We start from the raw sequence: 15,504 nt of genomic DNA, 5'->3' as shown, positions 1-15,504 counted from the left end.
CTTATCAATTGAGCCTGAGAGTAATTTTAATTTTGAAATACCTACATGTTCCTTTCCCTACTAAAAAGAAATCACAAGTTAAGCAGATTAATAATGTAATTAAGCATTTGGTACTCTGTTTTCATTAGACAAGTTTTACTGTTTCAGAAAAGAATCATATTCTAACCTAATTTTCGAAGACCAGGTGGATTGGCTAAATAGATATAATTAGGGAGGTGAATAAGGTTTCTTTTCAGGCATGAAATTGTGAATAGTACAAAACTCAGGTTTTGTAATTATCCCTTTTTGTCTACTAAGAATAGCTATAGAACTACAACAGTGATGATTATGAATTTTAAAAGCACCCTTATGCTACTGGGTGTTCAAACTAGGGCGGGGGGGGGGGGAATGTGTTTTTTCTCCCTAAGATGACTTTAACCTAAACATCTATATTCCTAAATGGGGGGCAGAAAATTATTCTTTTTTAAAAAATGTATTTGTATAAATTGTTAGAGAGAGGAAAGGAGAGGGAAAGAGAGAGAAACACCGACTTGAGAGCAAAACATAGATCAGGTGCTTCCTGCACTCCTCCTACCAGGGATTGAACCTAGAACTTGGTCATGTGCCCTGAACAGGAATGGAACTGGCACCCTTTTGGTGCATGGGACAATGGCCAACCAGCCACATTGACCAGGGAATATTCTTAATTTCTTTAAGTTTACTGGTGTTCACCTATCTACACTGCTTCATGGGGATGATGAGAACTTCAGCCCTAACCCACAAATCTTCTGTCTTGCAATTTGTATAAATTTCTTTTAATGCCAGAGTATATGCATATTTTAAACATATTTCCTGGTGGGGTTTTTTTTCTTTTAATTCAAATGTCCAGCACATAGTAAGCCTTTTAGTTCACACTTATCCTCAGTCGGGTTGTTCTGTCTAACAATTATTCAAACATAAACGTATGCTGCTCTGCCAGGTACAGCGCATGCATTACCTCACTTGTCAACGCCTCCTTGACAAACAAGAGGTACTACATCCATTTAAGAGGTTATTTTCTCACTGTTTCTCTGAAGCTACGGAGCCAAGTTTTAAAGGAGACCACCTGTTGGCATAAGTGGATGGGGCATTTGCAAAATGCCCACATGGGGTCTGGTTTTCTGCCTAGAAATGCCTCTCCTAACTTCTTTTGGGAAAAGCTTTCAATATGTCTGGATTTAATGGGGTAGATGGGTAGGCAACTTCCCATGTAAGAAGTGCGACTTTGCATTAGTTAAGGCTTTTGGCCTAGAAAGTTGGCTAAGCTATCTGGAGTAATCCATTTTTAGGATGGCTGCCAGGAGGTGTTCTGGGGCAGGTATGCAAGTCCTGGGGCTGCCTCCAAAATCCACCCATGCAGGTACACAGTGTATCCAGAAACTGCACAGTCATGCCTGATTTTGCACCTTAATTTAGGAGGTCTATAAACTTCTGGGGCTGATGCTATCAACTCATGAATGCACACTGAGTTTCCTGTGATGATCAAAGCTAGCTTAAACTCGAGTTTTCAGTGTGTGTGTGTGTGTGTGTGTGTGTGTGTGTGTGTGTGTTGTGTGTGTGTAAAATATTGGCTTAAAAGCATAGCAGGCCCTTTGCAAGTTTTTTATTTCATTATAGACCAAATGATCACAAACTTATGCTCTCCTGTAAGTTTTCGGTGGTAGATGGTAACAATGTCAGGCAAGGGGATTTAGTGCTGGCCAAGGAAAAATGCACAGCAGCCAACTACTTCAGTCATAGTTATTTCCCTTTCCTTGGTAATATTCCAATCTACGCCCATTTTATATAAATGTAGTACAGTTCAAATGCACCAGCTCTGGAATATTTAATCAAGTGTATTAAGCTGCAATTAAAATGCTAGCATGACACCTGGTGGCAGTCCTGGATTCAAAGCCAGTGGCAGGAAAATGGGCTAGATCCTACGGTCTATACCTACAGGGTGTGGTGTTATCTAGATGCTCAAGCAGGCAGTGTTGCAGCCTCCGCTGGCCTTGGGAAATACACTGAGTACCCTCAGTTACCAAGAAGTATCCTTTGCTGGGTATTTCTCTTTTCTTTTCTTACCTGATGCTGAATAGCCATATTAACACACATCACTTAAATTTACAGGTCAGATTTTTTAGATTTTAACAATTTTTGTTTTAAATTCACTTAATGTAAACATGTAAATCACAGGATACAAAATCTTATAACAATAAGTACATTTTTTAAAAATTAAGTATATAAAATAAATAAAGCATATTATTTCCAGTTATTACACTTTAAACTGTTTCTAAAAAATTTATTCTTGGCTCATTGAATAATTTTCCGTTACTCTTTTTTTCTAGTGTTATGTAGGGTACAGACTCAGTTGGAAATGGGCACACAGGCCAAAAAGTTGAGTAATGCTCAACTTAGAAAGATGAAAGATCAAGGCATATAGCTATGACTTTTAAAAAAGAAATCAGTTTACCAAATTCCATGAAATTAAAGTAACATTTTCTCATGAATCTAAAAAGTTAAAGTAAGGTTAGCTTATGAAGAAAGAAGGAAAAAAGTAAATCATACCTGTGCACATTAGTGTAACATTATGAAATTCACCTCAAGCGTGAATGACTCCAGATGCGAATACTGTAGTTGTATAATATAACTATGTTAGGGAACCTAAGTATAATTTGAAATAAACATTGCTATTTGGAGGATGATATCAAAGAAGCATACATACTCTGCTTCTCGAAACTCTATTGATGTGCTATCAAAGATAGATGACTGAATTGGAATCATCCCAATTTTGACTCTGAATACAATTTCTATGCTTTGCGATTGTAGGGAGACCCTATTACATTCCGTAAACCAGTTCGGTTCTGCCATGCATACATGAACTGGGTCATGTCTGATGCACTAGTAGGTGGGTCTCCTGTGATGGAATGTTTTTAAGCTGCGATTAGAGATGAATATAGACCTCAGATTTGTTTGTGTGTGTGTGTGTGTGTGTGTGTGTGTGTGTGTGTGTGTGTGTAAAGTAAGTACTTAACACATTAAACTAAAGTTTTCCTTTGGCTAGTCGTTTTATTTACTTCACAGATAACTAAGTGATAAATGCCAACACAAGGCCATTTTTACAATAAGTAACAGGAAGTAATTGTCTATAATTGCTAAATAATAAGACAAGATAAGTAAATAAATACAATCTCAAGTCCTTTCAAACATGCTTATTATTTTGTTCAACGTTTATTTAACTGCATGAATATTCTAGTTGTACCTTTTATAGTTTACAAGCTGAGATTCTGATAGTTTTACTTTTCAGGAAAAAAAATACTCTGTAACTTTACTAGATACCACCCACACATTTTAAATTATTTTTTTTAAATAATATATATTTTCTAAAATTCCACATAAAATTCTTCCAAAAATATCAAAACTATGAAACAGAATTGGAACAGATACATTGTTCCTGATTTTAATACAGAGGTTTGATTCTTATCTAATTATATGTGACTACATTTCATAGTCAGATTACTTCCAAATTCAGAAAGATCTTCAGTGTGACCTGACCTAAATTGTTGAAAATGTGTGTAAGATATATATAATTCTCTTCTCTACTTCCCGGGGTGCGTGGGGGGGGATTTGAGAGATGGTTACTCATCCTCCCTTGCAGCTGAGACAAAAAGACAATTTGAAAAACCTTGTAAGCCTAAGATTCATAACATAAGCTTACAATATTGATAATATAGTACAGTACTGTAAATGTATTTTCTCTACATTGTGATTTTTTAAAATATATTTTATTGATTTTTTTTACAAAGAGGAAGGGAGAGAAATAGAGAGTTAGAAACATCAACGAGACACATTGATCAGCTGCCTCCTGCACACCCGCTACTGGAGATGTACCTGCAACCAAGGTACATGCCCTTGATTGGAATCGAACCTGGGATCTTTGAGTCCGCATGCTGATGCTCTATCCGCTAAGCCAAACCGGTTAGGGATCTACCTTATGATTTTTTCCCTCTAGCTTACTTTATTGTAAGAATATAGTATATAGCCGAAACCAGTTTGGCTTAGTGGATAGAGCGTCAGCCTGTGGACTAAAAGGTCCCAGGTTCGATTCCGGTCAAGGGCATGTACCTTGGTTGTGGGCACATCCCCAGTAGGGGGTGTGCAAGACGCAGCTGATGGATGATTCTCTCTCATCTATGTTTCTAATTCTCTATCCCTCTCTCTTCCTCTCTGTAAAAAAATCAATAAAAAATATATATATACATATATATTTTTTTAAAGAATATAGTATTATATATAATGCATACACACAAAATGTATGTTAATCGACCACATAATCAGTGAGGCTTTTGTTTCACCATAGGTTATTAATATATAAGTTTGGGGGGAGTCAAAACTTACACATGGATTTTTTACTCACAGGGGATAGGGGTGCACAACATCCCGAATGCCCACATTGTTCAAGGATCAACTGTAATTTCAAATATGACTTCAAGCCAAAAGTGATAAAAGTAGATGATATTTAGGTGTTGATTCTCAAATATATGAGCAACTCTACATAGCCTTTGTTAGAGCATGCTGCGAAAAACATGCAGTTATTAACAATTCTTTCAGGAAACATTCTCATTTTAGTTTTTAAATCTCTTTGGTTTGATGTTCAGTCTTTAGAACCAGCGATGGAGTTTTGTGGGTCACAGCAGCACTTGGATTTATCTCTCTATTGAAATATCTAACATAACATCTAGATTTATTTCAGCATTTTACCCTTTGGTGTTATTTCATCAGTCTATGAAATTTCTATTTATATTAAAGTGAAATATGATGTCTCCATCTGGTTTTGGAACTGTGGGGACCCAGAAGAATCTATTAAACAAAAAGTATCATCCTTATGAGAGATGTTATTGATAATAAGAAATTATTAAGATTCCCAGCCATGTAGTCAATGCAGCAAATGACAATAATTCTATAGTTATTCCAAGTTAAGTTGTAAGTAAATAGTTTGACAGACATTAACACATTTAAAAAGTTCCTACTCCTGTCAGACAGAAATGAAGCCTTAATATGGAAGCTGAAAAGTTATTTTTTAAAACAGAGCCTATTTAGAGCTCCTGGGTTGTAGAATACAAATCAACCAAAGGGGTAGGTTGTTTTTCTGGTTTTTTAAAAAAAAATGTAAAATGTAAACTGCTTTGTACGTATTATCTCACATAATCCTGACATTCTAATGCAGAACCTGTCTCTAAATTGCAAGACTCTGAACTACATATATCTTTTCCTATTATCTCACGTCTCTCCCACACTGTATTTACATTGCTTATGAGTTGGAACTGTTCCTGTTCTTTCCTATATCCTCAGTACAAAGTTGGCCTTCCACAACTTGAATGAATTAATGAGGAAATTTATTTTCTCCCAAGGCTAATGAATTACAGTATATTTGCATCTTGTATATATAAAATTACTACGGGAAAACAGACTCATCCACATAAATATTTTAAATTATTGACACAAAATATTGCAACTGACCTGAGATGCATATAAATCCAGAGGAGAAAAAGGCTTCATTGTATGAAGACAAGTTGTCGGTCTGGGCGTAGACAGCGTACACAGACATGTATGAACAGGCACATTCTACGTAGTTTGAAGTATCCTCAACCACTTTGCAAAACTGACTGTCAGACAACCAGCTAGGGCAAAAAGACAACTGTCACTATTCCTCCTTATTAATACTTGAGGTCTTGAGATAGCTTTTAAAGAAAAAGTAACTTATTAAACTTAAGTTTTCTTTACTCCAGACTTAAGCAGACCATGGTTTCAAGAAGAAAACTGGAGGGAACATCTCATCTGACATGACATAACATATCCCACAAGATGCCTTAAGAAGCAACCCAAAGACTATCCAAACCTCCCAAAGCATTCAGATACCAAAGAAGCTGGTCCTCTCAACAGAACAGTAGCAACCAAGGTTTTCAACAAAAGGCACTCTTGTCTATCTTTCAAAAATCCCAAAATACTGACACAGCCATTATAATGTGTAGTGTTCACTCTCCCTCCCTTATTCTTTATATTTTCTAGTAACTTGAACCACGCAAATTACTTATATGCTTTTCTAAAACTCCTTAATCTTTTTTGGAGTATGGAGCCAGTTATAATACATACATGTTTTCCAGGATTCTTTTAAGTATAGAGGGGTGTCCATAAGGTCTGGCTGATTTAGCACAACACTGTGCTATGTTATTGTTTTTTAAATATATTTTATTGATTTTTTAGAGAGGAAAGGAGAGGAGAGAGATAGAGAGCTAGAAACATTGATGAGAGAGAGACATTGACCAGCTGCCTCCTGCACACCCCACACCAGGGATGTGCCCGCAACCAATGTACATGCCCTTGACCGGAACCGAACCTGGGACCTCCCAGTCCGCAGACCGATGCTGTATCCACTGAGCCAAACCGGCTTCGGCCACTGTGCTATGTTATGAGCATTTCTCAGTGAGCACTGGTTGACAGTCTTGATGTCTTTACTTTTCTAAGGAAATACAATTTTTAACCCCAACTGCAGGTTCAACCTTGAAACATTCATTAGTCATTATATATTGAGGATCACAAAGTACCTATGCATTATTTTAAGATCTATCATCAGACATTACGAATGTCAATTGATAATTTTTTTTCCAAAGAAAGAAAGATACTAACCAGAATTTTTGTGTTTAGAGGATAGTTGGCTAATTACCCAACTAAACTATTAAACCTACCTAGAACTTTAGCTTATATGTCTGAAAGTCAGTAACAAATAACTTTTTACCCTTTGGTGTTATTTTATCACTCTATGCGATTTCTGTTAATGTTAAAGTAAAATATGATGTCTCCATCTGGTTTGGGAACTATGTGGACCTAGAAAAATCTATTAAGAGTTGTCATCCTTATGAAAAATGTTAAGAATAAGAAATTATTGGGAGCTGAGGATTCTAGGAGCCTGTATTTTTTAACCACTCCTCTAGCAAACCTGATGCATCTTCTCAGTGGACCCATCATGTTTGCAAACAATGAGGAGATACAAAGATGAATCATATCTGAAATCTGCCTGGAAATGTTTAGAGCAGTTCTCAACCTTTCTAATGTTGCAACTCTTTAATACAGTTCCTCATGTTGTGGTGATCCCCAACCATAAAATTATTTTCGATGTTACTTCATAACTGTAATTTTGCTACTGTTATGAATCATAATGTAAATATCTGTGTTTTCCAATGGTCTTAGGCGACCCTGCTAGCAGTTCTCAACCTGTGGGTCACTTGATTTCCTTCTTCCTAAGGACATTTTATTAGGATAAAATTATGCATTCAATGTTAAAAAATAATATAGGCCACAATACATGTAGAGTATGCATGACTATACCATGCATCTAAATGATATCTTGTCAAGACTGCTAACCAAGGAAATGGAGCAAAGATTTTCAATGGAAGATTTGAGAGAGAAAGGAAAGAGAAAGGGCTTTACTCTAGCTATATGCCCTCTGCCCTCTCTAAAACAAAACAAATTAACCCAACACCCTTGCTTTACCTACCAGATTTGAATTGATCAAACCCAGTGACTGATTAGTACACTAGACTCTGGGGCATTGACTAGGCTCCGAGTGACAGAACTGCTCAGAAACTTGAGGCCTTGGGCCCAGGAGATTCAGAGAAAGCACCATTTTTTTCTTCCCATTCCTGTGTATGGCTTTAATCCCAAAATGTACTCCAGCCCTATGTGGACTAGAATTACAAACCCCTGCTAATGCCTCTAAGCATAGAGTATCAGCTCCAGAACCACAAGCCCAGATGAAAGGGGTAAAAAGAATTTCCTTTCCTGCCCAATAAATCAACCAGGAACCACAGAAAAGTTATCCACATCGAGCAAAACTCATGCTAAATCCCATGAAAACAAAACTAGTCATCAAGGAGCTAATATTGTATTGAACAGATATTTAAATTGTTCTCTACATTTGCCACCTGCACAGTGCTAGACCCTTTCCTATGCTTCTTTGTCTTATTTCTTGTAGAGGTCATTCTTGTCCAGAGTCCATTGATGCGCAGTGAGAGAAAAAAATGGGCTCAATGGCACCGGAATGTAGAAGGACCAAATTCTGATTTTTTTAAAAAAAAATATTTTTTTTTTTATTGATTTTTTTACAGAGAGGAAAAGAGAGGGATAGAGACTTAGAAATATCGATGAGAGAGAAACATCGACCAGCTGCCTCCTGCACATCCCCTATCAGGAATGTGCCTGCAACCTAGGTACATGCCCTTGACTGGAATCGAACGTGGGAATTTCAGTCCACAGGCCGACACTATCCACTGAGCCAAACCAGTTTCAGCAGGACCAAATTCTGATTTTAAATAATTACTAATAAATACCTTGTAGCAGCCTGATTCCAGAGGAGACAAAGTGAGGTTTTGGGAACAATTCTAGGCGCGGCAGCATAAATCCTGTAGAGAACCTCATTGTTGTCAGTCAGGGGCTGTGAACTCTGCCCTTTCACACTCAGAGATAATACCTATAGTATATATAAAAAAGAAAACAAAATTTAATGATGTTTTCAAGTTAATGTCTTTACTGAATCTCCCATTCTGAACGTCATTTCATTTTTCATTTTTTTAGTCACTTGACTCTCTACTCACAACCACTATTTATACAGGAAGCTGCCTCAGGAACACAGGGCACCTCCCTGGTTTTCCATTGGAAACATTCTGCCTCCACTCACAGAGCCATCTTCAGCTGACAACACTATGACTATAACTGTTGAACTTCATCACGAGTGGGCTATATCAGATAATATTAGTAAAAGCTACATTTCTCTCCCTCTCCCTCTATGATATATAGTTTGCTCAATAAAACATGAAGAAAAATATTTCCAGCTGTTTTTAAAGGCAAACCACTTGACAAATAGTTCATAAAGATGGGGCATGTTTCATAATTAGCTCACCACATGGAGCCCTTCCCGCAAATCTGATCCAGCTACTGCGTTCTGAGGAGTGTGGCTGCTATGCAAAAGTCAGATCCCAACCATAATTCTTTATAATGATAGATTACCTTATTTTTCAGGGCAGGAAGGCTGTTTCCACTTACAAACCACTGCTGGCTGCTATACTCTGTGAACTGGACGGATTCACACGGGCTTTTCCCAGGCATGGTTTCTGCATCCGGGACATCCAACAACCTTTCGGGAACTCGAATATAATCTCCTTCCTTCCCTTCAAACTTGTGCCCATTGATTTGCTGGGGGTGCCAGTGAAGAGCCAGTATTGATAAATATGGGCAGCTGTCGAGGATGGTTTTGCTTCTACAACAGAAAAGCAAAGGATCTGCTGCAAGGGCATGCATTTTATACATTTTTGTATTTGTTGTATATATCCCCTTGTATTTGCTAAAATGCATTACACCAGGGCTCTGTTCTTGGTGTACAACCAGGACACTACTAACCCAGAGCAGCAGAGAGAAATGTCTTTCAGTTCTTTTGTGGTGTTTTTTTTTTCCTCACAGAAATGTCTACATCCCTTTGCCTGATCCACCTTATAACCTAAAGCATGGATATCAGATACCATTTGTGGCTGTAAAATGACCTTTCAGTGTCAGTCATAGCAGCATCGGTGGAACAGGTTGAAGGAAAGGCACGTCACTAAGGAAATGCTCTGTTTTAGTTAAGACTATCGTAAACTTTACATATCTGCAGCCATGTTTTCGTCAAGAGTCCCCTCGCCCCTTTCTAATGGCTAATTTGACCATGTAACTGGTAGGAGAAATAGCCCTGAACAGTGATCTTTATCCATTTAACAATACCGCTTTGAACATCCCCTAGGCATAAGATTCTGTGCTCAGTGAAATTGCTTCCAAACCTCAGTGTGTGTTAAAATCAGTTGAAAGTTTGTTTAAAAATATAGATTTCTATATAATATCCCAGAATTACTAAATCAGGACCCTTACCTGGGGAGGGAGCTAGGGATTTTAGGACTCTGTATTTTTTCACCAGTCCTCCAGTGAATCTGATACATCTTATCAGTGGACACATTATGTTTGCAAACAATGAGGAGATGGAAATGTTCAGAGGATATTAGGATAAAAATGAGGCATTAAATGTTAAAAAAGTAATATATGCCACAACACATGTAGAGTATGTATAATTATATCATGATTCTAAATGATACCTTGTCAAGACTGCTAACCAAGGAAATGGAGCAAAGATTGTCAATGGAACATTTGAGAGAGAAAGAAAAACATAATAGCTAAGCTTTATCTCTACCTACAGGTCCTCTCTCTAAAAAAAATTGCCACTCCAACTTTACCGATCTTTAATGCAGCCTTTCATCCAGGGCTCTAGACCCTAATGTCCAAGACTCCTATTGAAGCACCTCAGGTGTACAGGCCACACACACCTCCCACACAGTCTAACACCCTAAGTCTGATTCTTACACACACACACACACACACACACACACACACACACACACACACACACCATACCTAACGTATACAATGTTTAACCTTTAAAGGTTGATGGTCTTCCCAAACACACCATGCTACTCTTGCCTGACTACCATTGTACCTGCTGTTTCCTCTTCTTGGACAACTTAGAAAGAAAGGTAAGTGTATGCAGAGGAAGGTAAGATACTGATTCATTGACTCATTCTAATCACTCATTGTTCTCCAGCCACTGAGAATCCACCACATACCATGGTTCTAAGGAAAGGGAATACATTAGGCAACAGCACAGAGAGGACCATTCTGTCTGTGCATCTCAGATGCTCTGAGTTCTCCCTGGGCCTTGGAAGGCACAGATATGGAAACTAACAATCACAGCAGGATAGACGGTTCACATCTAAGACAACCTCAATATCCTGGTAATTTGGGAACATACAGAAAAAAAAGTTAAAGATTTGGAACTATGGGGAATATAAAACAAGGAACTATGGCTTAACTGAACAGCATAGTTGAACACAGTATAACAGGGAAGAACAGTAAAAGGATACTTCTTAACTATGGTATACACACACACACTGTGGCCTCAGTGCAAATGTACTTGAAGTAAAGAAATCATCTATTTCAGAGCTTTCCGGAGACATTAGAGACATTTGCAAAATGGCACTGAGGAGCTGAACTGCTGATGGCTGGTCTCAGAGGGACATTTTGGAACAGGGAGGACGGCAGGAGGGGCCTCCTGAAAGGGCCCACAGAGCTTTTCAGGTGCTTTGATGATACTCCTCATTAAGAAAGTAACTCTAACCTGTTTGCTCAGTGGATAGAGCACTGGCCTGTGGACTGAGGAGTCCTGGGTTCGATTTGGGTCAAGGGTACATGCCTGGGTAGAAGGTTTGATCCCCAGTGGAAGGGTGTGCAGGAGGCAGCCAATCAATGATTCTCTCTCATCATTGATGTTTCTATCCCTCTTTTCCTCTCCCTTCCTTTCTGAAATCAATAAAAATCTATTTTTTAAAAAAGAAAAGAAAAATAAGTCCCTAGGACTTGACCGTCAGGGTTAAAAGAAGACAGTGTAAGAGGATGCTGGTTCTGTACCCAAACCTCAAGTCACAGCCAGGCACTGACCTGGGATGAAAGTCTGGGGCACTTTGGAGCCATGGGATCAGAATGGATGATCTGTTTCAAAGCAAGTGGTTTACAATCACTTCTGACCACATGGCACAGAGGCCAGCAAGGGTAGTGGAGTCAAGTAGGCCTGGGATTGGCCTGCAGGCCTGGAACTGAGCCCAGGCCTCACCCTGGACTAATCATGTGACCACCGGCAAGCTGTGTAAGGCGTCTAGCCTCAGTTTCTATCTGTAAATAGGAACAATAAAAGCCCTAACCTATCTTTGAACAACTACTTAAACTGATCTTTTGCAGGGATAAAGTAATATATGTACAACTTTTACTAAGGACTAGTTCAATCCATGTAACACTTAATATATTATACTGTTAATATCTGGATAAAAAGCAATTTCATATTGTTCAATCTAATACAGTGTCAGAAACATAGCAGAGGAATAGTTAATATCAGTTATTATAATTCTTATTTTATTCTTTGATCTATCTTGTAACACTTTATATCTGGGTTTACTATCTCTTTGAACTTTATGTGTCTTATAATCTAAGAATTAAAGATAAAAGTCTTATAATTCAAACAATATTTAAAATAACATGTCAGTTCATAAAAGGCCCCATAAATAGGTGATTTAAATTATTATACCAAATTTTTTAAATTAGTCTTCAAAATAGCAACATAACTTAATGAATACTGATCACAGCATTCATCAATAAATAAAAAATAAAGTTTATAGAGGCCCTGGTGGGTAGCTCAGTGTGTTAGAGCATCATCCCAATGTGCCAACTTTGTGTGTCCTGTCCCTAGTCAGGGCACATACAGGATTCAACCACCCTACATGTGGAACAACAAACTGATGTTCTCTCTATCCCTCCCTCTCTCTCTAAAAATCAATCAACAAAATCTTAAAAGCATAAACTTTGAAGAGATTACATAAACATTTTAAGTCAGACATGTCCCATTAAATAATAATTATTGCTTTTTAAATAACAGATATTACTTAGTGAGAACTGGGGGGTGGAATCTCCATTTTCACTCTTTTTTTTTTAATTTATTATCCACCATGTTTATATTAAATCAAATAGAAATAGACATTTTTTAGAGTTTTGTACTACACTTACCCAGTTTAAAACACCGTGACATCTGAAGACTACTAACATACAGTTACAAAAGTAATTGCCTAAATACTAATAAACATGAGCCACTTTTTATTCTTTTTCTTTCCTCTTGCTTGTTTCCTGCCACGAAACAACGAGTCTGAAGTTCAACAACATTCTGAGAGACGCCTCCAAACAAATGAAACTGAACCACCACTCTGGAGAAGCACCCGCTCCAGAGAAGCTGAACCACCACTCCGGAGAAGCACATCAAAGTCCAAAAGGAAGGGGGAATCACCTTCTTTTTTTTCAGAATGTATCTTCTAGTCATTATATGAGTAAGAGTAAAGAAAAGACCCTTTATAAAAGACCCTACAAAACAAGAGGACTATATTGTTGCCAGGATAAATTTACTTTTCTTGATGTAATTGCTGTGTGGTTTTGTGTTTTTGTTTTTTTTCCAAATAGTTAACTTCATTTGCGCACTAATACTGTACAGTCTTTAGTTTCAGCATATAAATGTTATTTGTGTTGTGTATTACTTTGCACACTGTGAAGGGATACATCCATAGAAGGTACAGCTAGTGTATTAAATGACACTTACTTTTCACCCAGAGAGCCACAGGTAACATCGGTCAGCAGAGAGAAGGCAAAATCCTCAGTGACTTCAGAAAAGTGGCTGAATCCCCTAGTGTCCTTGCGCTTCGGGTTAATAAGAGTACAAAGAATATCATAGAAGAGATTTCGGTTTTCAATAGTGAATGCTTGCTTTTTTCCTTCAACGGTTATCTGGGGGGAAACAAATATAAAAATATATCTTAATAAACCCTTTAAAAGATAATGTATTATATACTATAATGTGTACTGTATTAATAGTTATTAGCATTAACAAAATAAGGATGAACCTATGAAAAAATTAAGAGAAATCCAGATCAAAATTTTATTTCAAAAAGATCCATTTGTACTTTAAAAAACTCAAATAATCATTTATAAAAAAAACAACAAAAAACACAACCACCATAATATGTTCTATTTAATAACTAGACAAAGCCTAAAATGGTTGCATGGATCACTTACTTTTAACTACAATAATTAACATCTTGAGTCAAAATTAATCTCTTTTATATCTACCTCAAGGATTATTATTGTGACCAACTAAGGAAATAAATACAAGAATGTCCATGTAGAAGCAAGATTATTCTTTTAAAAAATATATATTTTTATTGATTTCAGAGAGGAAGGGAGAGGGAAAGAGGGATAGGAACATCAATGATAAGAATCATGGATTGGCTGCCTCCTGTGCGTCCCACACTGGGGATCTAGCTCACAACCTAAACCTATGCCCTGACTGGGAATCAAACTGTGATCTCCTGGTCCATAGGTCAATGCTCAACCATTGAGCCACACTGGCTGGGCAAGATTAGTCTTGATTATCAGTGTTCAACGAACAGAAACCACCACATGTCACTAAACTCCTAAAACATCAAATGAGAAAATCGTATTCCAACCAAGGGTAATCAAGAGCTCTTGGCATTCTTGCCTTTCTTTATCTGTGAGTATGAGCCTTCCTACCTTAAAGAGCTGGGTTATTTGCTATCTGAGGGAAAAGGAGACTAAGAGGAGAAAATAGCCTTCATGATTTGTTTTTTTTTTCCTTGCCAGAATGATGGAGGCCACATCTTTATTGCCTGCCCAAGCTTTGTTGTGAAGCCATTGACTTGTTGTTCCACTCACCCTTATATACCTGAGAAGTCCCTATGACTTCTTCAAAATCCAATTAGTCATCATTTCTCTAGGACTTCTACACTGGGCCCCACCTGCCTGATCATATACATGATCGCTCTCTTTGTACTTTGCACGTACTTTTATTAATGAACTTATGATGACAATGTTGAAATGGTTTGTCTGTTACTCCTACTAATTAAGCTCATTGAAGAAGTGGCTCATGTTTGCCATATATTTTTAATAGTTTCATAATCTATATGGTACCAAGCTGATGGCTGAACTCAAAATCCAAAGTTTAAGAGTAGCCATATCAAAAATAGTAAGGAAGAATGGAGAATAATCCATAACAAAAGGATGATTAAAAAAAAAAAAAAAAAAAAAAGTACAGAATAGCCAAAACCGGTTTGGCTCAGTGGTAGAGCGTCGGTCTGCAGACTGAAAGGTCCCAGGTTCTATTCCGGTCAGGGGCACGTACATTGGTTGCGGGCACATCCCCAGTAGGGGGTGTGCAAGAGGCAGCTGGTCGATGTTTCTCTCTCATCAACATTTCTGGCTCTCTATCCCTCTCTCCTCCTCTTCTGTAAAAAACCAATAAAATATATCTTTTTTAAAAAAGTACATAAGAAAATTTTAACAAAGTAAAAATTATAATGCAGCCAGGGGACAGCTCATTGGATTCAAAAGGAATATGTTAAATGGGAAATAAGCTCAAGAAATGCTCCCAGGACTCAGAGAAAATATAACAAACAGAACCAATCCATGAGATACACCAAGCACATAAAAGGAGGGGGTAGAGGCAAAACCTACACAGTTTCTTAATAAACAAGGAAATACTTCCGGCTAAAAATGCAGAGCTTGCTTATACCAGTGAAAATAAGGAAAAGAAACACCACCAGATGTATCTAATGATTTTAAAATATTATTTCAAGAATTTTTTTTTAAATCTCACCAGAAAAACAAACAGAAAAAAAACTACTACCAGAAAAACAAAAATTCAATTCGACATCAAGGTGGGTTTTTTTGTTGTTGTTGTTGTTTTTCAAATGAAATGCCAGAAACCACCGGAGCAGCATGTGGAATTTTGAGAATTAAAGGCTGTGATCCGGAATTCTAGAGCCA

General features: G+C 37.4%; 1 protein-coding gene across 1 annotated transcript in view; it reads right to left on the bottom strand.

The window, feature by feature from the left end:
* ADGRV1 (adhesion G protein-coupled receptor V1) overlaps positions 1-15,504 on the bottom strand; it is a gene marked incomplete at its 5' end in the record, with an annotated part of 423,052 nt that overhangs the window by 225,473 nt on the left and 182,075 nt on the right. The window contains 4 exons of the mRNA XM_084880847.1: positions 5,518-5,678; positions 8,385-8,524; positions 9,061-9,310; positions 13,265-13,449. Coding sequence (XP_084736973.1) covers positions 5,518-5,678; positions 8,385-8,524; positions 9,061-9,310; positions 13,265-13,449 — 736 coding nt within the window. The remainder of the gene's footprint in view (positions 1-5,517; positions 5,679-8,384; positions 8,525-9,060; positions 9,311-13,264; positions 13,450-15,504) is intronic.

The sequence above is a fragment of the Pipistrellus hanaki genome (genome assembly GCF_964339955.1).
Source record: "Pipistrellus hanaki genome assembly, chromosome: 4".
Taxonomy (NCBI): domain Eukaryota; kingdom Metazoa; phylum Chordata; class Mammalia; order Chiroptera; family Vespertilionidae; genus Pipistrellus; species Pipistrellus hanaki.
This window is presented reverse-complemented; position numbering and strand designations above follow the sequence as displayed.